This window comes from Anoplopoma fimbria, chromosome 10 (assembly GCF_027596085.1).
Source record: "Anoplopoma fimbria isolate UVic2021 breed Golden Eagle Sablefish chromosome 10, Afim_UVic_2022, whole genome shotgun sequence".
Lineage (NCBI taxonomy): Eukaryota > Metazoa > Chordata > Actinopteri > Perciformes > Anoplopomatidae > Anoplopoma > Anoplopoma fimbria.
Window position 1 is genome coordinate 12,474,066 of NC_072458.1, and position 26,620 is coordinate 12,500,685.

At 40.6% G+C, this 26,620-nt stretch overlaps 1 protein-coding gene across 4 annotated transcripts; it reads left to right on the forward strand.

Moving 5' to 3' along the window:
- Positions 1 to 164: 164 nt before the first annotated feature.
- sfpq (splicing factor proline/glutamine-rich) lies at positions 165 to 20,093 on the forward strand. Of its 4 annotated transcripts, none has more exons than XR_008531534.1 (12): positions 165 to 978; positions 1,637 to 1,825; positions 2,059 to 2,360; positions 2,469 to 2,564; positions 3,117 to 3,313; positions 3,461 to 3,545; positions 3,752 to 3,863; positions 3,991 to 4,039; positions 4,709 to 4,806; positions 19,415 to 19,463; positions 19,679 to 19,821; positions 19,967 to 20,093. XR_008531534.1 is itself a non-coding variant. In XM_054606733.1 (10 exons), exons 1-10 carry the CDS (start codon positions 301 to 303, stop codon positions 7,758 to 7,760), a joined length of 1,917 nt encoding a protein of 638 aa, XP_054462708.1. In that variant the 5' UTR covers positions 167 to 300; the 3' UTR covers positions 7,761 to 8,527. The 4 variants fall into 4 exon arrangements, 1 of the variants encoding a protein (XP_054462708.1); XR_008531535.1 differs by having other exon boundaries at positions 19,679 to 19,799; XR_008531533.1 differs by having other exon boundaries at positions 19,679 to 19,762.
- Positions 20,094 to 26,620: the final 6,527 nt, after the last annotated feature.

Consider the following 26,620-nt stretch of genomic DNA (forward strand, 5'->3'; position numbering starts at 1 on the left):
TTTTATTACAAGGGACTTAAACTGTAACAAACGGATCAGTATTGTTATGCGTTATATTATAAAAAGAACCGGATGCTTCAAAAGACCCTGAACGCCCCTGGTGACTCCTCCGCTGAGCAGCGGACCAATGAGCGGACCGGTGGGCCGACCCTACCGGAGAAAGAAAGGCTGCTTTTAAACACAACCGTCCGTCGCCATTTTAAGAGCCCGACGTGCAAACACCGGCAGTAGACCGTTGTTGCGCAGCAGTTTATACCGTTTTTTGCATTTTAATTATAGTTTTCTCTGATATAAGGATCAATGTCTCGATTCAACAATAACCGCGGCGGCCTCGGGATGAATAACTTCCAGCAACGCAGAGGGGGCATGGGGCCCGGCGGGCCGATGCGGGGTGGGCTGATGGGGAATCCACATTTCAGGACCCATCCGTTTCAGAATCAGAACCAAAACCGGAGGGGATCAAACAATAACTTCAACAGACCGCTTAACCAAGGACCACAAACTCCTCAGAAGCCACAGCCGAACCAGTCGCTGCCGATTATCCCTCCACCGAGTCCCGGTCCGGCTCTCACAATGAAAGGCCCGATGCAGCAGCAGGAGAAACCGGCCACGGCACCGGCACAGCCCAAACCGACAACCCCCGCGCCTCAGCCAAAGATTGAGTCACCCTCTCCTAAACCCATCATGGCCTCCCCTCCCCCGAACCAGCCGAACAAGGACCAGAACCAGCAGCTGAAGTCCCCGGTAGGGAATGCTAACGGGCAGAAGCCGCCTCCACAACCAAGCCCCAAGTCAGTCCCCCAACAAGGCCCAAAGGCAGGTCCTCACCAAGGCCAGAGGACGGGGCCACACCAAGGCCCGAGGGCAGGCCCGTACCAAGGCCAGAGGATGGGGCCACCGCCGATGAAGCCCAGACATGAGCCAGACAGAATCACCACAAAGAATGACGCATCCGGGTCAGATGGGAGCCAGGAAAAGGTATGTTTTATTCCTATTAACATATGTTCTCTAGTGAATTGCGTCGACAATCACTGTTAGCTTAACGTTAAGCTAACGTTAGCTTATTCAAAACTAGCAATGCGTTCGATTTTAAAAAATGCTTCCCCGGCGGGCGGAGTCTCTGTTGTCTCTGAACGGCTTTCAGCTCCTCGTACGATCGCTCCCTGTGGCGGCACAAGCTGTGACTGAAATCGCGCACATCCTCTTCAACTCGCTTTAGATATCCGCCATCTTGTCTAAATCCGTACAGTCACGTAAATGCAAAATGTTTACTGGTAAAACAAACATGTTTTGTTTGTGTTTAAACCAATTGTGCCGTGCCATCTGTGGTTATATATATGATAGTTCGACGAAAATTAACATTTGAAAATATAAATCATGTTTATCTGTTCTTCGAGCATACACGTCGGGTGGGGGATGGGCGGCCGGAGATTTGAGTGTGACTCGACTGGGCATACAAACAAAGACATATGAGCTAACATGTGAGCTGAGATAGCGTTTCAGTCTTAAGTATGTTTTGTATCCCCTGTTCTTCAATATACTTGTGTTGTCTTAGTGTGACTTTTTATTAGTATTTTTCTTTGGCGTAGCACAGATATTTGAGGGTTTCAACGTTATATCGTTTATCACTCGACAGGCATTCAGGGCAACGCTTTCCATGCTGCTGAAACCCGGCGAGAAGACTTACACTCAGCGGTGTCGTCTATTCATCGGAAACCTGCCCAACGACATCACAGAGGAAGATTTCAAAAAGCTCTTCGCTAAATATGGAGAGCCCAGCGAGGTTTTCATCAGCAAAACCAAAGGCTTTGGTTTCATCCGATTGGTAAGATATCACATATTTAAATGTACTTAGGTTTCATAGTTTATGTTGTTAGGTTTACAATACACTGCAAAAAGTTGAGGTCCAGTTTGAAATCCATTGTCACATTACTATTAGTGCAGGGATGCACCCATATCATATATTCTGTTAAACGCTGTAAAAATATAAATGGTTTGTTTAAAAGAAAATATTAATTTGAGTTTGAAAGGAGTAATGTTATAATTGGTTTCTTGTAGGAGTCCCGTGCACTTGCAGAGATAGCAAAGGCCGAGTTGGACGACACGCCGATGAAAGGCAGGCCCCTGCGTGTCCGTTTTGCCACGCACTCCGCAGCTCTGTCTGTCAAGAATCTGTCACCGTTTGTGTCTAACGAGCTCCTGGAAGAAGCTTTCTCCCAGTTCGGAATGGTGGAGCGGTCCATCGTCATCGTGGACGACCGCGGGCGCTCCACAGGGAAGGGCATCGTTGAGTTTGCCTCCAAACCTGCCGCTAGAAAGGCCCTGGATCGGTGCAATGAGGGCGTCTTCCTGCTCACCACGTAAGTAAAGCTGAAGTTTAAAAAAACCAAAAAAAAAAAAAAAAACCTGTGTGCATTATGAGTTTATAGATTGGTGCTTATTAGCTTTACTCATTTCACCCTTTCCAGGTCACCACGGCCTGTCGTTGTCGAGCCTCTGGAGCAGTTTGATGATGAAGATGGTCTTCCAGAAAAGCTTGCACAGAAGAACCCCAGATATCAAGCGTAAGCAAATCACTGTTTGTCCCATCCATTTGCCTTTTGTAGGGACAGGTTATTGTTTTCTAAGCAGCAGATGGTATGGGGGTTGGGAGGGTAAGGTGCAGGGATCGCAGCTGTTATAAATCAATCATCGGTGTGGGGTGGCAGATGTTAACCCTTTTCAAATCAAGGCTAGGAGGAGAAAGGATGTTGCCTAACGCATATGAATCCATTCACAGGCAACTAGCACCGATTGTGTTTTCATTGAAGATAAAAACATCAAAAATACTATAACAAAGTAAAAGAATAATATTTTTATGGTTAATACTGACTACAGAGTGTTTGACATGATATTTGGTACGGTTGCAAAAATACAAATAGTCTGGATCCTTGTAGACAAGATGTATAATCAAACAACAAAGCAATCTGTATCTACCAATATTTTTTATGACCGATACCTATGTAGCTCACTCAGGTAATTCTGAAATAGTTTATTATTATTTTCACCAGACAGGGCTGAACTTGTGGTGTGAATACAACCATCTTAACCTTACGATCTGTAAATTGTGTCCACAGAGAGCGTGAGGAACCTCCTCGTTTTGCACGTCCCGGCACCTTCGAATTTGAGTACTCCAAGCGCTGGAAGTCCCTGGATGACATGGAGAAGCAGCAAAGGCAGCAGGTGGAGAAGAACATGCGCGAGGCCCGCGAGAAGCTGGAGAGCGAGATGGAGGACGCGTTCCATGAGCACCAGGCTAACCTGCTCAGACAAGGCAAGTTTAGTTTTGTTGTTGTTGTTGGGATAACAAAATAAACAAAAGGCTCTGCAGCTGTTGTCATTTATCACTAGAGAAAAGATATCACTCACAGGATTTATTGGTGTGTTAGTGCCACAATTGAATGTGTTGGTTTCCTTTCAGATCTGCTGAGGAGACAGGAGGAACTGCGACGCATGGAGGAGGTGCACAGTCAGGAGATGCAGAAGAGGAAGGAGATGCAGATCAGGTATTTCTGTTCATTAGAATTCTGTTTGGTTGTCGATTGGGGTGGATTTTTGTCATTGAGGTGTCCTCTCAAAAACACAAACTCCTTCCAATGCTCTTTGTGATAAGGAATGAAAGTATAGACCGATTTTTTTTTTTTTTCCTCTTTCTTTTAATAAATCAATGCTTAACTGCGATCACATGATTAACGTTTGTGTTTGTATACAGACAAGAGGAAGAGCGCCGCCGGCGGGAAGAAGAGATGATTCGCAAGAGGGAGATGGAGGAGCAGATGCGCCGCCAGCGTGAGGAGAACTACAGGATGGGCAACTACATGGACGTGAGTTCAACTTGACAATAGAATACATGACTTTTGTACACATTGTATGCAGTATAGCAAGAGATTAAATCAATATTTTTCCATTTGTTTAATACTCTTTTTCTCATCTTTCTTTATTTTATTACAGAGGGACAGAGAAATGAGAATGAATCCTGGTGGAGCTTTGGGCATGGGCGGTAAGTTCTTTTTCAGTAATTTTAAAATGGGCCTTGTTCTGATGTATGCCAGAATAGGACAATTCAGTTCAACAGCACCACAAACTACATCCTTCAACACATATAAAGTTTGACCAAAACAGGTTAAAAAAAATCTGAACATTATGAATGTAGGATTGTGTGCAGGACTGTAATATTAGACCGCATTATTTTTAACTAAACTGCACTAAACTTTTTTTTTTATATACAGATCACTGATCCGACACCGGTTGTAAATCAATAAATTCACTGTGGGGAAAAGGCTGGGATTATTGTTATTTGTAAGGCAACAGGCTTGACTTAACATTGCTGTCTTAATATTGTAAAACGTAACAAATTTATACATGTGTATAACATACACACCTGTGAAGTATCGAACTGTTTAATCCATGGCGCAACAAATTGGTCACAATAGGAACTACAATTCAAATGTATTTAATGTGTATAATATGACTATAGAATTGAATTAATTACATCACTGCTGTTGTCATCAAAAACCCCAGCGATCAATATGAGTATGTATCGGCATGATCTCTGTAACAGTGCAGCCCAAAAATGTATATCTTGTCATTAATGGGCATTATTGCAAATTTGTCTAACATGTTGAATTCAAGTGCAGAACATTTATTTGACATACTATGTTTCTTTCAGATATGCCCTTCGGTGGAGCCAACCAGAAGTTCCCCATGGGCTTTGAGGGGCAGAAGGGAATGGGACCAGCCGCAGGAGGCCTGATGGGCAACGAAATGGTAATGTATCCCGCTTTTTGGATCGACCAGTAGTTGACGTAGTTTGTTTTCAACTTTCCTGTTGGTTGGAGAGACTCCCAGCTGATCTTCTAACACAGATGTCAGCTGGCCAAGCAGGGTGGGAAATGATGAATAATTTGTGCCCCCAGCTGTCTTCAGGCGGCTTGCTGGTTGTTGAATGATACAGACATGCTGCCTGCCCGATATTGTTTCTTTAAATGGTAAGCCATGCCCCCTCAGTTACCGTCAGTTGAGTGTTAATGCTCCGAAAAACCGTCAACCTGCACTAAACCATGAGAAATGGCTCTGACAGCTGTAGACAGACTTCAGTGGCTCTGCTCACTCTTATCACACTGTTTGCGTAGTGGACTGCTATTGCAAGACCTGTCTCACGTGAGTTGGACAGGCACTTTTTCTCCCTTTAACTGTTGACAAAGTGCTACATAACTAATTAGTTTCCTACTGTGCTAGCAGTTCAATGCATTGTCTGTCATGAGAAGAAAAGAAGTTGTACTTTTGGGTGGCAGTGTGAAATCCTGTGTAAAGCTCCTCTTGTGCTACAAGCCAATTTGAGACCTGAAGTAGTGGTGTAGTTCCTCTCCTGGACCAGCAACCTTTACCCTCTCGACATCTTTTTTTGTAACTGAGCATTTATAATGCTTTTAGTGCAGGCTGACGGTACAAGGCATTCAATTTTAAATACAATATTCTCAATTGTAAAGTACAGCGGGGATAATTGACGGGGGCAGGCCAAGCTTTGTGACCACCCTATTATTAAGATGATATTGGTTAACACTGGACAATCATCTGCTTCTGGCAGAATTGTAGTACCAATGTTATGTTGGTTTCTGGGTCACAGTTGGCCACAGTTGGTTAAACATGTGTTAACATTGGAGATCAAATGAATGAACAGCATTTCCAGAATACTTAACTTTTTAATCAAGCGTTGAAGTTCAATATACAATGTATTGAACTGTTTCGTATTTGAAAATGGTGCGCCTCACTTTTGTAGCTTTACACTTATTAAACTTTCTTCATGCTCATAATAGCAAGCCCGGATAATTTAGTCTTGCACCATTTTCCCTTAATGTCGTTGTAAGAAAGTCTTTTTTTTTAATTTTATTTTTAGGAACTGAAAATATTTTTAGTTTCAAGTTGGTTGGCAGTGTTGTTGTTGTTGTTGTTGTTGATGATGCATCATTTTCACAATCCATGGAGTGTGCAACATGACACACTGCAGTGTTATAGTAACATCTGAATGTAAAGTTCAGTAAGATATGGCTGAGCAGATAGATGTAGATTAGGGCTGCACGATGTGAGGAAAATATGCAACCATGCATTCTGCTAAGATGAAACGCCTAGCATGTTGAAGTACAAATTATGACAGGAAATGATTACCAACTTTCTTTTAATTGAATAAATTGATAGGGGTGGGAATCACCTGAGGCCCCATGATACAATATTATCAGGATACTTAAATCAGGATACAATCTCATGGCGATAACGTATTATATATTAGATATATATATTTCCTTTTTTCAACTTCAAATTATGCAGTTTTACTCGGTTCAATCACTTTTAGCAGCAATACAGGGTTTATCTGTCATGCAGACAGAATGACCAACACTCAATCTTTTGACCAACTTCCTGCTAATACCGCTGACTTTACCAGACTTTGAACACACCAGAAAACAAAAACAGATACAAGATACTTTTTTCCCCAACACCCATACAAATCATTGGACACAGAAAGCATGGGTTTAAAAAGTGATACCTGGGTACAACATTGCAGTCTTTCATGATGCTTTATTCGCGCAACTATATAAAACAATATATTGTGCAGCCCTAATGTAGATCCAGTTCAGGATATATTCATATTCTAATTACATTATTTTGTATGTTCTTACCATATTATTCCACTGTAGCCAGTGTGTTAAATAAAAGCCACCTCGCTTCACGGCGTTTGGGCTTTTTGAGTTCTTCACTCTAACATTGTTCTAGTTTCACAGAGCTGGTGTTTTTACCAATATGCACATTATATGCCGTTTCAAATTGCTTTCTTGTGGAGAAATGGTTGTGCTGAATGTTGTGCATTGTTTACATTTTACGGTGCCGATATATTCTTGGTACAATCCCTATACTTCAGATTCTTGTCCCATTTGGGACCATTAGTTGAAACTTTCCAGTTTATCAAGGCTGTTTCATAAGATAGCTGGACAGATGATCAATACACCATCATTCCTGCTCAAGAAATGTTTGAACTCACTTACATCAGTCATGATTTGTTACAATGGCAATTATTAATTTATTTAATGCAGATTTCTTAGGCACGAGACTTCTGCCTGCGCAACGTTTTTTTTTTTTAGCATTTATATAAATGTAATATATATATATATATATTTACCTCCCTCAAGATGTTGGCTGTTGCTATAGGCAATGATCTTGAAGAGAAAAATACGGGCAGCATTTGCAAAATGCTAGTCCTATGAGAAAGTGAGGCAAGGCTAGTCTTGGCATGCACAGGAGAGACCATACTAGGTAGGCACTGACTAACGAAAGCATTACCCTCTCTTCCTTTTCCGTATGTAACCTGTGGCACCTGTGGACCTTCATATTGGAACGAACGGTTTCTCCGGATGTGTCTCCTGCTGGTTGTGTTGTAAAATCTCACAATATAAAACAAATCACCTCTATTGCCGTACCTTTTTTTTTTTTCTTTTTTTTTTTTTTTTTTAAAAAAAACCCTTCCACATGGACATGAACTGTGCGCTTTGGCACTGAACCCATACCTTACTCCCCCTCTCCCTTCCTATCTGCCTGCCTGGCAAATTGATCCCCCACAGCGCAACGAGCGCTTCGCCCAGGGCGGTCCTAGGGGAATGGGTCCTGGTAACCCCGGGTTCGGCAGGGTACGCGAGGAGTTTGATGGTCCTGCTAAGAAACCCCGCTTTTAAAACGCTGCCCTTTTGATGCTCCCAGCAGCACCATTTTTGTATAAATTCTCCACAACAAACATATTGAGTCGCATTTCTTGTATTTAAGTTTAAATTGTTGCTACATTTTAGCTTGACAATTTACTCATTTTATGACAAAGTCAATATTTTCCCCTTTTTTTATTTTGTATTGTCAGTAGTTTGGAAAGATGGGACACCCTCGTGTGATCTTTAGTTCTTTCTGATCCATGTATAATTTTCTTTTCTAGATGTATTATGCTCTGTGAGTCGCCGTGAACTGATAACTGTAACAATTCTCTCTACCCTTATGGCTGTGTTTTGTGCCATACATTTGGAGTAAGCATGTATTATAATAAAGAGACATTGGTTCTATCAGGACAAACGTTAGCATTCATTCCAAAGTTGAGACGTACAGTCAAAGCAACCAAATGCCAACATTTGGCTGTTTGTAAGTAATGTGGATACATCTGCCACATTGGGTCTTAAAGGATCTATGTGTTATCTCTGCCACAGTCCTGGCTTCGTTTGCGCGCTGCAAATGCCCCATCCCCACCCTTTTTTCCCTCCAATCAAATTCAAATGACCAACTGACAGTCAGTCACTATAATGTCTGTTCATTATACTTCTGACAAAGAAGTGACATTGCTTGTGCGTGACGACACTGGTAAGACATTTAGCATCTGCTAAGAAGTCAGCACTCTTGAAATGTTGAACCATCCAGGAGACTCCATTCTTAATTTCCACTTACACTGCTCAGTGGAAATGGAGGTCCCCCCCCCCCTTTGAAACATGATAAAGCAATATTTCATAATGAAATGGCTGCACTGAGTTGTTAACCAAGCTTCATTCATTGGCATTCAGTGACTCTGCTTTTACAGTCATGATCCAGGGAAGCAGAAAAACAACGCATAGATCCTTTAGGAAAGCCTATAGTGTGTGTATGTGGTTGTGTGTGTGTGTGGTTGTGGGTAGCCAAGTGGACACATTCTGCTCATATGAAATACTCAGTCTGTCAGTGACCCACAGTCCACTTTAGTGTGTCTTGTCTGCCCGTTTGGAGAGTATTGACTACGTTTACATGCAGTCCAATATATAATAGCAAAATCGCCAATCCTCTTGGCATATTCTTTGTAGCAAATGGGTTGTTGCGTTCATCAATAAATTATATCTCAACACATTACAGTAAAAACAGCTAGTTGGTTGACTAACTGTAACGAGTTAGGCTGTGTCTACACGTCTTTTTCCGAAAGCCTAGCCCCATCAATTAAAAATGTTAAAACCTTTTATTCATAAAAAAGAACCTCCATCCATACTTGATCACTAAAACAACTTGCTAGAGCCAGTAGGTGGCCATAAAAGCTACATTAACGATTCGTCAAATACCACAGTGGAAGTTGCTGGTATTTTTCCTTTGGGGGTTAATCAAACTGTACTAGCGGATTATTTCTTCAAAAACATATTTGATACCAATTTATTTCAACAACTTTCTCTTGCCCAAGGTGATGTGGCAAAACTTGACACGTGACTTGCATGGATGAGCCGGGAGTTGGAGTCGCTGCTTAGCGTACCTCACAATGCCGGTTTTCTGCCATCTTTATTATTTCTGCTGCACGTTCACAGATTAGGGACATGACGTCATCATTTACCTAAGCCTTAGACAGATTATCTTTGCATGTAGACGTAGTCATATTAAGTTCAGTTATCGTCTTAATTTTGGGTACACAGATGTCGACATCTTGTATCTGAAAATGCACACAAAAGGAATTCTATACTCAATTGAAATACTTTATTTTGAATCGAATGTCCGTTCTTTGGACATGAGTAAACCTGCCTTTGCATGACTAGCAAGAGGCTCACTTGTACTTGCAAACATGCATTGTGGACAGTTATGTAGTCATAATCAACAGAAACTTCATTGTGTGTATATACAACAAATGTGTTCAATCTATGGATGAAAAAAGGCAACCTTCTCTTATTTCCCCTACAAAAAAGTCAATGTGACATCTCTTTTCAATTTTTGCTGGTCATTCAGAAATAATTATGCATATGTGATTTTTAATAGAGCATGATGCTGGTATATCATAAGCCAACAAACTTATCCAATGTTGGTATAGGATCCTACACTTGAACCAGTTGTACTGTGATGAAGCATACATTGTGCTTGACCTGTAAGAAGACAAGGAATCAAGAGTCTGTCCTAAGAGAGGTAATCTGCATCAATATGGCTCGTTCTGCAGTGAGATAAGTGGCTCGTCTGCTTCAACTTTTTTTTTTTTTTAAACAAAAAAAATCACATCCTCCAGTTTGTGAATTCCCTTTTTACGGCTTGTCTTTTCTGCAGAAGGAAGACTGATAAGTTTTATTGGTTTTGATCATCTTTTTTGGTTTTATACTGTGAACTCATATTGTGTTGTACAGATATCTGGATGCATAAATCAACATGGCTGAAATAGGTTCTCTTTCTCTTGAACTGATGGTAAAAAAAAAACTAAAAAAACATCCTTACGTGTTATCCGGATACAGCCGGGACACAGTGCTTTCATGTTATCTCCCTCAGATCTAGCTTCAGTTTGGTCTTCTCACAGTGCTTCATATCATTAATTGGGTTGCATTAGACACAAACCCATTGACCAGCACCTTTTTCTGCATTTCAGAAGACGTGTATTGATGTAATTTGTGGCCTGAAACTATCGAATGTACAGAACAATTACCTACCTAATGTCATGGCTACCATTTTGCCCAGGATGCAGGGAACTATAAAAGCATGGGCAATTAGATATTTGAATTACCAGCTACCCCTTTTTTTGACATTTGCATCACAGAATTTAAACTGAGTTTTGTAAATTGAAGCCTGATATGGATAGAAAATGTCAAATGATTAACTTTTAAAATTTTATCAAAGAAAATAAATCTAAACCTTGCAATTGAAATTCACAGTTTTACTCTACTGCCCCATCTGGCCATTCCCTTTGAATAATGCTAATACCTGCTGTGAGGTACTCTGACTTCACTATGGTGTCAAATGGACACTGGCTTGCCTCTGCAAGCAGATCTCAGAGTTTTGTGGTAGGAGAAGATGGGATGGGCTGTAAAAGTGAGTAAGTATTCTTGTATTAATTACAACTTTTGCAGATTTAGCACATTTTATGACTTTTAAGAATAATAGTTTCACTTGACTGTTTTTATTTTATATAGAAATGGAGAATACTAAGAGCCAGAGAAATAGGAGTAGAACAGACATTCCCATTGAAATCACTTTAGCATGATGGTCAGAGCGGCAGCCATTTTATGTGTGTTGATGAAGTGGGCCAAGTCAGGGGAAGTAACGTTATGAAGCGCAGACATTTAACGAGATTTTAGAAACTTTATGATTGATTCACTTTTGTCACAGCTTAGGAAAGCACATTGTTATTTCCAGATGAGTGACCACTTTGTTTGGCTCGTTTTCTGTTACCAGTGTAGACCAGAGTAGCATGAAATCGTGGTAGAGTTGGCAAGATAGTAGCTAATTCCACCATGCCGTCATGCTACTCTGGTCTTCTCTGGTGGTCAGCGGCAGCGCCGGGTCTTAATGGTCCCTCGCCTCACTCCCCACCACTCTGGAGAATGACAAGCTGTCGAACCGGCAAACAATCTCTGGAGCTGCATCTGCTGCGAAGAGACACTACGACCCTACTGACATGTGTTGTCACCCTAACAACAATCACCATTTTCTTTTGTTCATGTCGACAGTTCAGTGTCCGTTCTACTCCCATTTTATTTCTGTGGATGAAGCACTTTGTTTTTGTTTTTCTCTGGCACTAGCTTGATGGATATTCTGTGCCGGTTGAAGCTGTATTTACATGTAGTTGACAAGTGTCCTTACAGAACAGCAGCTGTTCTTTTATCATGCTTCCATTTTTGAGATTAGTACCAAAATGCATCCAACGGTCTTTTTACTTGTCTAAAACATTGAAGTATACAAGACATAAAGAAACCTTACACTGACTTGTAGCGTGCCTATCTTGCACAGTATAATAATATATCTACACAATATCTAAAAATAAGAATTTCATTATTTTTGCTTTTTTATTGGTATGACTTGCAATAATTTTTTTCAGTTTGCCAAAAAATTACAAATGCATATCATATCATCCATATTGCTTCCTCCCTGCCCTTTTACCCAATAACAAATTATATTATCAATAATGAAATATTGTAGAAACAAAATACAAAAAAGGACAATAAACACATTGAACCTCAGTACAGAAGTTGACTTTTGACACCACTAAATCCATCTAACTACTTTTAATTCAGTTCCCTTCACTATACTCTTTCCACTACACCTTCCCCACTCAAGCCAATATATTTCTGTGTTATTACTATTTAATGATATTCTAGAATCAGTTGCAACCTTTCCAATTTCATTTCCATAACTCAAATCTGAAAAGCAGGTGTTCAGGGGGCTTTACAGTTCCTGAGATTATTTTGCTAACCTATCATTACTAGTGTCCTCACCCCTCCTACATTTGCAACTAATCATAGAATTTTTTTTTCAATCTTCTCTAATCCCTTGTGATTTTTAGAGAACTGCCAAAAATTTGAGGCCATTTTTCATCAAATGGAATGCCTTAATCCCTTTCCCAAATTTCCAGGACTGCCACACTTGTATCACTTTCTCCCAAAGTACAATAGTATTTGGACACCTTGTGTCCTTCGCATTTTTGCTTTGTTATAGAAAGTATTTTAAATTAATCCACCTCCTTCATGTGGATCACGAGAACTCTGAAAACACCCATCTGCAATGGCTGCGAAAAAGAGGACTACGGATACTTGGTAATAGTTGGATGTCATGGAGTGTTCATCTGTATGATACGTGTGTTTGTGTTATGTACATTTTTTCTTTAACAGGTTTGACCAGCTTTAAAGATTGTGGACTTTGGAGGAATTTGTGGCTGTATAGCTTGGACTCGGGAATGATGCTGATCTTGCTCTGTAGCATTCCTCTCGCATGGAAAATGTTATAACCCTGTAGAGAAAACAATTATGCACCTTTTTTTGAGAGAGAAATGAACATGACTAAATTCCTTTTCCAAAATGGTTAGATGTAGCCTACTCTTTATTGTTAAAAAAAGGAGATCCCTAAAATTCCATGAAAAAAAATGTGACTTCAGTTAATGGAGCTTAAATTCTGTCAACTTTCTTTGGCTTAGTTCTGTATTCACTTTTCTTAAAGTGGTTTCCATCAGTGAATGCCTACAACTTTTAGGTATACTGCAGTCATCGATTTCACAGTTTATCTGATATCTTTGATGGCGTGCTGTAGTTAAATCATTGCACTTCTGTTGTGGGATTGGAAGAACCCTTTAGTTCTACAACAACAGATTGGTGTTGTTTTGATAAATTAGATTTTCTGAAAACTATTCACACAAGTTTGGAATAGGGGCATCTCAGTGAAGTTCCACAATACTGAATTTAACCCCACGACAAGAATCAAACCTGACTTTAACATTCACTCCTTTATTACGGTTTCCTTACTGTTTTTCGAAAATTTATTATAATCCCCGCTTGATCTGCCACACGTTTCTCAAAAAACTAAATTTGAAAAGATTACAATTGAACACATTATGATAGAATTTATCTTCTCCTAATGCTCACTTTTACACGATGAGCTTGTGCACATCAAAATGTAACGCAGTGCTACCTCTGTAGATTATCTGTTGGCTCTGTTATTTAGCCAAGCAGGAATGGGCTACCCACCGGCAGCTAGCATTAGGTAGCAAGTCTTCTGCAGATTTCCTCAACTACTTATTTTTCACAATGTAGTATTTTTGTTCTGTTGTCCCAAGGACACCGTTAGTCTAGAGCCCTGATCTGGGTATCTTCTGTACTGTAGAAAAAGGATTACCCCTCAGGTTTTCAATATTATGGCATCGACTAAATACCGAAGTATTGGTCCTCGTGACATCCCTACTCTGGAACCAGTTTACAACCATTGTGTTTGTGGACCAATCCTGGTGTATCTTTTTTTTTATTATTATAATGCAACATTAAAGCCATTTTTTTAATTTACCATACCACTTTCAGCCTGGAAGATTATTCCAGATAACAGTTTTGGATGGCTAGGCTATGTATATGGTTTATTTTTTATTTTTCAGATGACTGATATTCTTTATAAAATCATGAATCTAACTGAAATAATGGTTAAAATAATTTTAACAGTTAAAAAAAAAAAAAAAGATTTGTCAGATTTGTCCAACAGTTTTTGGTGCTTTATTTCTTGTAAATAGTTTTCTGACTTTATGAAGATTTATAAGCAGAATTTAACACAACAACAAATCCCCTTTGTATTCATTTATGTGGCGCTCTTTTGTAGATGGACTGTCCAGTGTCTGACTCAAAAGACAGATGTTTTACTGCATTTCCTGACTGAAATGTTCCCTCTGGAAGGGATTTTGTAGCGAATGGAAAAAATAATATTGGTAATAACAACTGATATTATTAAGAAGTGTTAAATGAAATAGAAAGTTAAATACGCAGCTAACAAAATCGTAATCATTGATGTCTTGTGTATAGAGTATTACACAAGTTTTAACGAAACATAAGGCTAATTTAGGGATTTTGTAGTCAGACGGATGTTCTCCACACAGCATCTGAACATCCTGGAAAATAGTGCAATTGCTAATTGACGTGACAGAAGTGTAACTTTTAAAACTTGTAATGTTCTGTCTGTGTATTGTGTACAATTTGTTTTTCTTTAACAGGTTTGGCCATCTTTAAAGGTGTTGGACTATGAAAAGGAACGTTCCAAACCAAGAAATTCAAAGTCTAGCTTCTTCGCTTTTATTAATGAAACACACTCACTCTTGTGGACCAAATAGCATCTTTTTTTGACATTTATTTCTGATCAAAATAGGAGGTGGCTCTGTATCTTTGACTCTGGCTTGTGAAGGTCGATGGAAAACATTGGCCATTTGTTTTGCACAGTTACTTGAGTTAAAAATGGAAATCAAACTTTTTACACTGACATTTTTTGAGACAAGTTCATAGTCGAGATTTGTTTAAAAAAGGCGGCAAGCACATTTAACAAACTACACATTTATTACATTACATTTTGGAACAGGGGTGTCCCATATGGCCAACACATTTTGACATTTTAATCTTATCTTTGACATTCTTAAACAGATGTCTTTTGTCAGGAATTGTTCAAAGGCTTAACTATTTAGCAACGATATTAGGTAGGTTCAAAACAGTACTGACATTGTCAAAGACAAGTTCTGAGTCAAGATTTGTTTTAAGGTGGTGCCAAGCACACTCAAAATTATTTTGCAGTGATTTTTAGGGAGGTTCAAAACAGCGATTTCCCTGATTGCGAGCACAATTTTACTTTATTATAGTTTAACTGGCAACTGAAACATTGTTAAAGAGGAGTTCATAGTCATAACTGTTTAAAAAGTGGCGAGAAGCACACTGAGCAAACAAAGTAACTATATTAGAGGTTCAGAATGGGGACCTATTACAGCACATTTGATGGCATTGAGTGAGTAAATGTCGTTTAAGACTATTTTAAAGTTCTTTGTCAAGGTTTATTAAAAGGTCGGAGTCAAACACACTAAACAAACTACACAGCAACTATATTAGAGGTTCAGAACAGTGATGCCCGTTATTACAACACACTTTGAAGGCATTATTGGATTACAGCAAAGCTTTGACAATGACATTTTTTACATAGTCAACTGACTGTAAAGTAACTAATAAAGAGGTCCTGATCAGGGAAGTCCCCTTTTGCAACACATTTTGACCTTGTGTCATTGGGGTAGTAATTGATACCAAAGCTTTGACGCCATCATGCCTAAGGAGAAGTTCCTAGTCAAGATTTGTTTTAAGGCTTTACCCCTCATAATTCTCTTTTCTTTTTGTGTAAAAAAATTCCGGACTCCTAAAAACTCCACTAGTAAACCTGACCAACCTCCTATTCACCAACCTACCTGAGGCAGGAAGTCCCATGCGCCCTAAGCGGCGAAGGAGAGGATGGCGTGTTGTGCCCTTGTGGTTATGTGAGTGTGTGCGTGTTTCATGTCCTTTTGGTAAATGAGAGGGTGCGTTAGCTGCTGTCAGCCAGCTTGTCAGAGACGGGCTGCCCCAGTCCACAGTAGAGGCTCTTCTCTGCAGTTGGGTTACATTGGCGATGAGTAGTTCTGCAGAAGTCAGTGGACAGTAAAGCCCGGACTTGTTTGCACTGCAGCCAGAGGTATGCTTACACAGAGACGAGCAAGGTAAGTGTCCCATCCATATTTATAATACAAGATGCACAGTTCTTCTCCCATGACTTAACTCTTCTCTCTGTCCTCTTTTGCACCGCGTCACTGCTCTACAGTGACGTCCCTACAGGGCTTCTGGCATCACACTTGAAAAGAATGGCATCACAGTGCAGATTCCTGTTCTCCAACCTTTCTGTGTGTGTGGCGACGCGTCATAGCCCCGTGCGGTGTGTTTGTGTGGTTGTAGTACTTTGGCTTCTCTGTATGCATGCATGAAAGGTACTGTCTATGGACGGCCGAGTCATTGGTTCAACACTGCAGTGTGTAACCAGAGTGTTGTGGGATCTAGTGCTGCTGCCCTTTTGTGAACACTAGAGGCATTCAAGAAAGATGGACGAATGTATTTAGTCATTTTTAAACGATAGAAAGCTTTAATCTTGTAGAGCTGTGCAAAATAATTTGGTTCTCCGCACTCAGTTCATGTTTTCTTGAGGGATTTTTACTGAATTTTATGAGACCTCATTTTAACAATAAGCTTTGGTATTAGGCAGGTTGTGTGCAACAATGAACAGAAAATAGTGTCTAACAAAAAAAGAACGGCTCCTAGATGGCATTTTCCACTGTAATGCTGTAAGAATGCTTTTTTCCTGTAGTTTTGACTTCACTTCTTTTTTAGATGTTTAAAAATCATAGTGCTGTGTCTGATACAAAAAATGTATTGCATGGATTTATTTTAAAGGACTACAGTCCTTATGTGGAATTGCTGAATCATAGTAAATTTAAAAAAAAAATATCTAACTTTTTTTTTTAAGGTTGTGGAAGTTAGCACTTGCATTTACCCCGTTGACAGACAGAACTGCTCCATCTGTGGTCACCACTCCTGACTCCCTCCGAAATGAATGTGGAACTATAAACATGAATATGTGGTGGTACTGGGTTGGGACAGCTTTGCAGCTTCAGAGTGAAACGTGTCGCATACTGCTTTGGTTGCTCTGGGTGGGATGTAGAAAATGTAAACCTGATTCCGACATTCTGTTTGTGTAATCCATGGCTCTCCAGTTTGATCCCTAGATCACAACCTTTTGCGACTTACTGAGTTTTCATGTAGATGGAGCCTGGTGTGGATTTTATTTCCTTTCTTTTGAAAAATTCTGATATTTAAATTCACACAAATTACGAGAAACACTTTCCTTACAACCATACACTTTAAATTACTACATCACCTCAAGTGATATGGGTGCATCCTGGTGTTCTGAAAATGTAATCTTGATTATTTTAAATAGGAATCACACTTTCTTGAAGTCCTAACTGTTAGTCTCAATAGACAGATGTGATTTTATTTTTTATTTTTTATTTTTTTTGATTCAGTTCACTGACACTTCCAAAAGATATCTCCGTTGATGTCCATTGCAATTAAACCTCGAGAAATGTGTAGAATCACAGTAAAAGTAACTGCTTATAACTCCACAACTTGCCTGAGTGATCACATTTAAAAGTTTTCTTCAGCATCCTTGTAATTTCGTGATAGTGCTAATGGGTTTTATCAGTGTTATCTTAATGGTGCTTATTATCTAAATGTAAGCAAGGTCTGAAGTTGCAGCCTGAATCGTAACTTCCTGATCTCACCCTTATACGTTCTGTTAACAGCAACCAAAGCCTCATGGGAACTGTGGCCAAAAAGCCAATTAATTGTTTTTTTTCTGAGCCTTCACACCGCAAATAAAGGCATAAACCAATCGCATTTTCTGAACAACACACACTAATATTTTAGCCGAGTTTGAGTGGCCCCTAAAATAAGATTATTAAGATTATAAAATGACAACACAGAGGCTCCATGATCCGAACCAAGACGGCAAACAGTATTACTTTCAAACCTCGGCAAAGGCAGCGCAGACCAGATCCACTACTTCCTTTCTTAGCTTTCACAATAAAAGCCCTCAACATAGTCGGCTGTTTACCATAGGGAACCAAGCAGCTTCAGCAGTTCAGCTCAGACAGACTGCCAGACGTGGCTCTGGGTCAGTAGGATCTTGGTAGTTTGTCCTGTGACTGCAAACATCAGTTTGAATCTTTTACTTAAAAAGTTTGCATCTCCGCTGTGTGAAGTTTGGATTTTGAAGCAGAGTATTTTGCATTTCCTTGTCGTTATCCACCACGTTCTCGGTGTGTAAAGGCCTTGACAAGGCAACGCCCTTCTAATAGACTGTGATATTTCCCTTTGGGAAGAGCACCACAGTGAACATATAAAAATACAAACATTGAAAACTCTTGCTTTAAATGCTGTTTGTTGTCAGTGGTTAGCAGACGCAGCAGAAACACATTGACTTTTTAAGGTGCTGGTTGTTTCACATCCTCTGGAAAGGATGGAGTAAAAGGGAGAGATGTGTAGTTTTTCTCTTTAGAATAACATTTTGCAGCAGTGCTGGACTCTTTACTGCTTTCCTTTCCTCTCTCCTCTCAGTACCTCTCGCTGCTCATATTTTCTCTCTTCCTGTTTGAACCTGAACTGTCCGTCCTGCCAGTGACCAGCCAGTCATTGTGAAATCACAGCACATCACCACTGTGGCATTTTCCTTTTATTCCACTTAGTACGTAGGAGTTGCCTTGCAGCTGTAAATGGCCGTGGTCGTTCTCCTCGATCAAGAGAGAACCACGCTGTGTTCAGCTGATGCTACGAGTCGAGCCCTGGAGGCATATCGAGATGTATCCGTCTGCACTGTGATCCATTTTCTAACCGAGTCCTCTGTCCTGATTGGCCGCAGTGCTATTCTCTATGTTCCGCCTCTGAGTGTGATGCCAGAACAACCCTTTTGGCCTCTTGATGGCCTCGTCTAAAAAGTGCACTGCCCAAAGTATGCACGACTGACACAGAAACAGACCAGGTCTACCTCTCTACGATCTTTATGGTGCCACTCCCAGCTCAGTTTGGGGTTTTTATTTTATATTCTTGCAGCAACACCCCTGATGTGTCAGAAAGAAGTCCAGCTTCACATGGCTTTGTAACAGAATTGCCTTCCCCAAGGTTTGAAAATGATCCGAACGTTGTCATGAGTTTGTTTTGTCTGGAAAAACAATCTACTTCAGGGTGCCGAGAGGAAAAAAAACAAAACTGCATTTTAACATGATCATATACAACATATTTGTACTTCTCACATTTACATTGTAATGCATGTTAACATCATGACCTATTTTTCCAGTTAAAACATGTTTGTGATTACTCAAAAGAAAACCAGTCACCGCCCACGCAAACACACATGCACACTTCAAAACACATGCATATTCATTGTTGTCTTTTTTTTTTTTTTTTTTTTTTTAAGGTGGTAACGTCAAAATAGTTGGTAGATATAACAAACAAAAAAGTAACGGTAGAGACCAGTTCACTGCCAGACTCTCATTGTTTGTCTCTCGCCACAGGAGCCTCGACCTGTCGAAGGAGGCTGAGAGTCCTCACCGCTAAACCAGGGTAAGAACCGCAGTGGTCTTTTTTTTTATATATATATATATATATATATATATATATATATATATATATAGAGAGATGTGTGGTTTTTTTTTTTTTTTTAAATAAAGAAACCCTCTGGATTCAGCTTTGCATTACCAACAATGTATTCCACTGTTGACAGTTTGGAAGTTTAATGAAAGTTGATCTTTTCTTTTTTGTTTCCTCCTGTTTTGCAGGTAAAATGAAGACAGTCTGATAAAAATGCCAGAGCTGCAGGAGACCCAGCAACTGCACTGCGGTGATGCCCGGGATGACTCCATGTTAGTTCCCTCCACAGTTTATTACTCAGACATGGATGTGAGAACATAAAGATATCTGGGTATATTATAATAAGAAAAAAATGCTTTGAATTGCATAAGAGGAGATGTGTGTTGTCTTTAATAACACCCGGGAGGTTTGACTGTTGAATCATTCATGTTAAATCTCCACTAAAAATTTAATTTATTCCTGCTTCTCCCTCGCAGAGCTGCATGTGGTGGAGGAGACGCAGTAGCAGGAGGCGTCCGGCAGGAGGACAAGCAGCTCGCAGTCCAGAGGAGAGACGCACTGTTTTGTTTTGAGGTTTCAATAATAAATGATGTATAAACCTGACCTTTTTGTTGTTTGAATTTTCTTACAATGTGGTTTACCACCCGATTATTTGGGGTTAAGAGTTATTTTTATCTGTTATTGCATTGTGAAGTTTGTATGAGGTTAAAGTAGAACTACTCTGGATATCATAATTTTACGTAATCAGTAAAATTTTAGTTGCAGCATGTGAAGTTAATCCAAAAAAAACATTAAAACTTTCATTTGATCAAGTCATACAGATGCTTTTTGTACACTCTGGAAAAAATGCTCCATCTGAGCAGTGAGAAGTCAATTTAAAAAAAAAAAAAAAAAAAACACCTCGGCCAGCTGACTTGGCTCACTGCTTCCCCTCGGAGACCAGTCCAGCTACAATTAAGGATAAAGGTGCAATGTTTCTGCTGCTGGGTCACACTCGCAGGTTTTGGCTGTCAACCCTGGAGGAGGTCCAGCCCCGGAGGCAGGAAGATGATACGGAGGAGCCCGACAGAAGGAGGCCCAATGTTGGCCAGTTTGGTGTCGTCTGACCTGAGCTGCTCTTGGTACTACAACACTCTGTAAACAGTTCGTCAGCAGCTGGAAACACAAAACATGTTAAAAAGTTACTAAATGGAATTTATTTATTTTTTATAAATCCTGTTTACTTTCAAATTTCCCCGCTGCGGGACTAATAAAGGATTATCTTATCTTATCTTTCAAAGTGCCACTCTGTCAAGAGGTACTCAAAATGATGTGCTGTTAATTATATAATTTTGCTGTATCATTAAAAAGGGCATAGCTACAAATGGGGACCGATTGCGCCAATACAACAGTCGCAGTGTCCGTTATTCCAGCGCACGTTAGCTTGTTGTTAGCATGTTATTTTTAATTAAAAGTTGAAACACTTACTGAAAGTCAGCTTTAGATAAATATCTGTAATTATCAGGACTGTGCCAGTCTCACTACTCTTCATTTTCTGAAAGCTTTTAAGATGAATCACCTTACATTTAGGCTATAAAAGCTGTCATGTTGTTTCCAAATGCAATTTAAACAAAGTCACCCTCTGTTTAAAGGAATTAAGTGGAATTAACATCCAGTTACATTGTAAATCTCGCTGTTGTGGGACTTATAAAGCTTACCTTTATATACGATATGATTTAAAGGTCATCACTATCAAACAGACTTAAGTGTTTAAGTTTAAATATTTTAAATTACAAATACTTCCAAATGTTACCTTGGAGGTTTGGATTTTATTTGAAGTTCATTGTATCATATCTGCATGTTTACCACCTGCTCCCTCCGGCTGTAAACTGACCTTGGGGAGAGAGGGAGAGGAGGCAAAGTAGGTGGTGTCCACCTGACCAGCTCCAGCCATGCATGATTAATGGACATGCATCATTGATGGCGTCAGCTGCCCACAGGTGGAGCGGTATAATCCCCTCTCCAATCAGCCCCCCACCCAGGGCCTCCAGATCTACACAGATGCAGGTCTTTGCTGTAGGGCGCTTTGCTCGCTATCTATAGTGATCATCTGGTCTTTGTCGGGGCTGTCCATATGTGGCAGGATAAACCACTTTCTAGTTTTTCTGTCAAGAGGACATTTTCAGGTTAACTCCCCGCCCCCCTCGGGGTCCAATGAGTGGCACCGCTGGAGCTGCGCCCCAGACGGCCATAATCGGCCTGGGTTTGGGCACCAGCGTACGGTGGCATGGGAGGGCCATCCAGAAGGACAGAGCTTTGGTTCAGACCTACCTGCTCCCCATCTCTGTGCTCCCTCCACCCGCAGCAGGAGGAGCCAGGGGGACCAGGACACCCGTGAGGCTGCCCTCACTGGTAGCTACGGCCAAGGGGCCTCGCAGATGGAGCGGCATGGCTCGTCTCAGGTGAGCTGCACATCAGAATCTAGCTGAAGGACCAGGTGGGTTCAGTTCGTATGGAGCACCAGTTTACATCGGAGTCAGTGGGCCCAGCTTCTGTTTCTTTGAAAAGTATTTTCTTCTGGGGTTTATATAAACATCTCCAGTTATTCCACAACACATACTGCTGTTGTTACGTTATCTGCAGACGCCTCAACGACTCTTCTAACTATCTGGGTGAAAAATAGTTGTTTCTCCAGTTGAAGCTATATTTTCCTTTTCAGAAAGGAGCTCCAATCTCATTTTGTGCCTCATGAATTTTTTTTATATAAATTTATATTTTATTTTGGATAAAAATATAAAACAATACAATGTAACATGAACATAAACAGATATAAGCTGTTGTTACACTTAAAATGTTTGCAGACATAGGTCATTTTCAGCTCCCGTCTTTGTTGTAAATTACATCAAGTTGACACCGACCCAAACTGTCCTGATGTGGTGAAGCCCTGCACATTGGAGAGAGACATTCAGAAAGGTTTGGCTTTTAATCTAAATAATTTGGCCTGAAACGCTTTGGTGGTTAAATAAAGAAAGGAAATTAACTGGCAACTATTTTGACATCACTTAGGACTTAAAATTTAAATGTTTGCAAATTAAATTAGGTTTTCTGAGTCTGACGGAGGATCTATGAATTAAATTTGATAATATCAAATGTTATATCAAAAGAATAGTTTGTCCTTTTCGGTAATACGCTTATTTGTACTGTCATTGTACAGCAGGGTTTCACAACAAAATGCAGTTTGTAGTCCAATTTTGCTACACACAAAGAAACAGTATAGTAGAGGGTGGAGGATAAATTTAGGAGTCTCAGTCTGAGGAAAGAAGCTGCTCTGAGGTCTGCTGGTACAGCAGCTAATGCTTCTGTATCTCTTGACAGATGGCAGCAGGGTGAACAGGCTGTGTCTGGGTGGGTATTACCTTTCAATATCCTTTGAGCTCTGCGGGCACCTCTTGTCACCAATAACACTGATGCTCAAGAAGTACTACCCTGAGCCTTCCTCGTAGCACTTACTGCACTCGTATTAGTTGCTGCACTTACTGTATTCGTATCAGTTCGCTGCACTTATTGAATTTGTATTTGTTTACTGCACTTATCCTATTCGTAGTAGTTTGTAGCACTTACTATATTCGGATTAGTCTGTTGCAATTATTGTTTTCGTAGTAATCTGCCTCTGCACTATACTTTTGCTCTGGCTTATGCTTTGAGATGCTTGTTTAAGAAAGGAGATGCACTTATGACTTCTGGTGACTAGTAGTTCTCTTGAATACCTATGTTGAATACACTTCCTGTAAGTCACTTTGGATAAAAGCGTCTGCTAAATGACTGTAATGTAATGTAAATGTAATGTAATGTACTGATGAGTGGTTTTAATCACCCGTATAGAGCCCTCCTGTCCTTGGCTGTGCACATCCCATGCCAGTTTGTAATGTTTCCCATCAGGGAAATTATCACATATGTTTAACTAGTATAAAAACCAAAGTGTACAAATGACAACGTGTGATTTTACCTGGAGTTAGGTGTAAGCTTAAGACCTGCTCGTCAGTGAGATTGCACATGGGAGAAGTTTTCCTTCAGGGCTAACTGTTGGAAAGACCTATCTGCTAGAACACTCCTTTGGTTTAGAAAACAAACCTGCTTGGTTAGGTTTAGGAAAAGGCTGCGGTAAGGCCTTAAATAAACCCTGTCTGGCATATTGTGTTCCATTGGTACACAGCCATGCTAGCTGTTTTCACTCATTTCCAGACTTTACGCTAAGCTAAGCTAACTGGCTGCTGACTGCACACCGACGAGTATCAATCCTCTCATCTGACTCGTAACAAAAAAAGTGCATAAGCCTATTTCAAACTATTCCTTTAATGTAAATGAAACCAACATTTTCAGTATTATGCGCAAATATTTTTTATAAATATTTTATTCATTATTTGGTTATGTGGAGCATCTCCTTATCCAAACTGAGTTTAAGGATAGAGATTGCACTCTGGGCAATACTTGTGATATCCATTTACCTTATTTAAACAGACTTGACCTAACTGAGGTAATTTACATTATATTTATTTCCAATGTGTATTAAATGTCATAACACACATAAACTTGCAAACAAATCCTTTAATATCTTAAAAAACAACACGAAACAAAGGCCCTAGTCACATCAGTGTGTTACCGATAAAGGACACCCGATGCTGACCATGCAGCCTCATCACTGCTCGTTTGGATGTGATTAATCGCCTGTATGTCATCTCCACTCTCCTCGTCTCCACCGTCCCTCTATTCATTTCAGCAAAAGTGCCTGTCAAAGGTTCATCGCTTGACTGGAATTACAGTGTAATTGTTTCCTCTCCGGTCCGTCCCAATTTGATAGCATAATGTAGGCCACTTCTACGCCCCCCTCCCCCACACCCCCAGCTGATTTGCTTTGAGTACAGAGGGCCGGGACTGGTGTGTCATAAATCTCAGGTGTGGAAGCCGATCCGTCGCCTGATGCAGCACTCACGCTGGCTTTGCTCAGGGGAGGGAGAAACCTGAGTCAGGCGCATACACTAACGCACGCCTTTGAGACTCTTAAACACACACACACACAAACACACTCACCTGTTGGCTGACAGAGTATTTGGTGGCCTCCACTCACCCAAGCAGAGCAGGTTTTGAATAACTGTCGAATAGATGAGAAGGAAGAGGAAGTCAAAACAACTATTGAATGGATTGTCTTAGGAAAAAAACACCTAAATTTGGTCCCCAGAGGATGAACCTCTCTGACTTTGGTGATCCCTGGATTAGTTCCTCTAATGCCACCATGAGGTTGACATTTATGATGGTTATTGGGTGAAACGACTCGACAGGATATTGGGCAGATTTCGATGAAATTTCATTAAGACATACGTGGCCCCTCTTAGGATGAATTGTAAAAAATTGGGGTGATCTTTACTTTCTGTTAAGCTCCTTCATAAGGTCAAAATATACATTTTTGAAATACTTCGGTGATGACTAAATACCTGCATTACTACATTTCCGTTAGCCTCTGCACTGTACTGTACAGCTGTACTTTGTGTTGAGTGCTAATTAGCAAATGTTGGCTTGCTAACATGCTCAATAAAGATGGCCCACATGGAAAACCTAGCAGGTCAGCCTTGTCATTGGGTTAGATGGAGTCCAATCATAATTTTTTAAGAGAAAATCCTGCATAACTTGAAAGCACTGCACCTAAGTACAGCCTCACATATATTCCAGAAAATGTTTTTGACCTAAAAAAAACTTAATTTCTGTCTTCCCAGCCTCAGTGAGCCTTCCCTCCTCAACCAGGATGAGAACATCCTATACGAGGGATTCTCCGGCAACCGTCGCCCCAGTGTTTTACAAAAGAGACCCCCACCTCCTCCATCATTTTCAAAGTCACCAGTCCCGCTCCCCTGCCAGACCTGCCGCCCACCCGTGAGCAGCCAGCCCCATCGGCAGCAGAACCGCCAGCAGGTCCAAAGCTGCAGCAGATCGGCCTATATTCACTTCTCCCAGGCCATCCAGCCCGGCTCTAAGCCGAGACCGGTGAGGCGTAATTCCCACAACCCCTCCCTGAGCGCAGAGATGGTACAGGGAGACCTCCGGCCTTTAGTAATGCAGTATCGCAACTCGTCGTATCAGGGAGAGCTTTTGTCTGTCGTTGGTAAGCCTTGTCTCCTGAGCTGCAATGAACGTCCTGCTCTGGCTGCTGCTGCCGCCGCCGCTGCCGGTCCAGCTCGCGCTCAGCTTCATGTGTTCCTGCCCACAGAGGCTGAAGGAGAGGAGGTGGACAGTGAGTCTGTGGATGAAGGCTTCATGGACGAGTTGGACAGCAAGATAACTTCTCTGAAGCTCCAGCAGAGAGCGCCAAAGACACTTACATACCACTAATATGACATCCCCAATTGTCGCGCCAAAAGTATATGGACAGCCCTGTCCACCTACTTTTTGTGTATTTGTGGTCTGGGGCTGTGTTTTATATTATATGAGCTAGATTCCTGTGATCAAATCAAGGGAAATCTTAATGCTGCAGCAAAAAAGCATTTTGGACAACAGTGTTGGATTCAGTGAAAGCCCTCCCCTGCTTAAACGTTGCAATGCCCCTTGCACAAAGCCAAGACATGTTTTCTTTGAATTTGGTGGGGAAGAACTTGACCAAGAGCTCTGACCTCAACCCCAACTAATTGCTTTGGGATGAAATGGAAAGCCCACTGTGAGTCAGACCTCATCCCTCAAAGTGCAAAGTCTTAAACCTGAAGAGCAGGGACTGTTGTTGCACGTGTTAAAGCCCATTGTCTTGGAATCAAATGTGCAATCACACTCTTTATGTTTGGGTGTCTACATGCTTTTGGCCTTATAGTGTTCATCTTTAAACCCAGCTAAAAGGCAATGCATTGAACCTGGGAGACAAATTAAAAACATGGAAGTCACACAGAATAATAAGCTAGTTACAAAAAATATGTGTATATATGCCAGTATTATATGAATAATTTCTTGTTCAAAACATGGTCACTCTCTCGCATTTAGAAGGTTAAAGACTCCATGTTTTATAACTAAGAAACAGAAATACATTTTTCAGTTCCCACAAAAAAAATATATTTTTTGGTATAATGGTGGCAAATGAGTGTATTGTCTTCATGAATTATTCACATGAATCGACA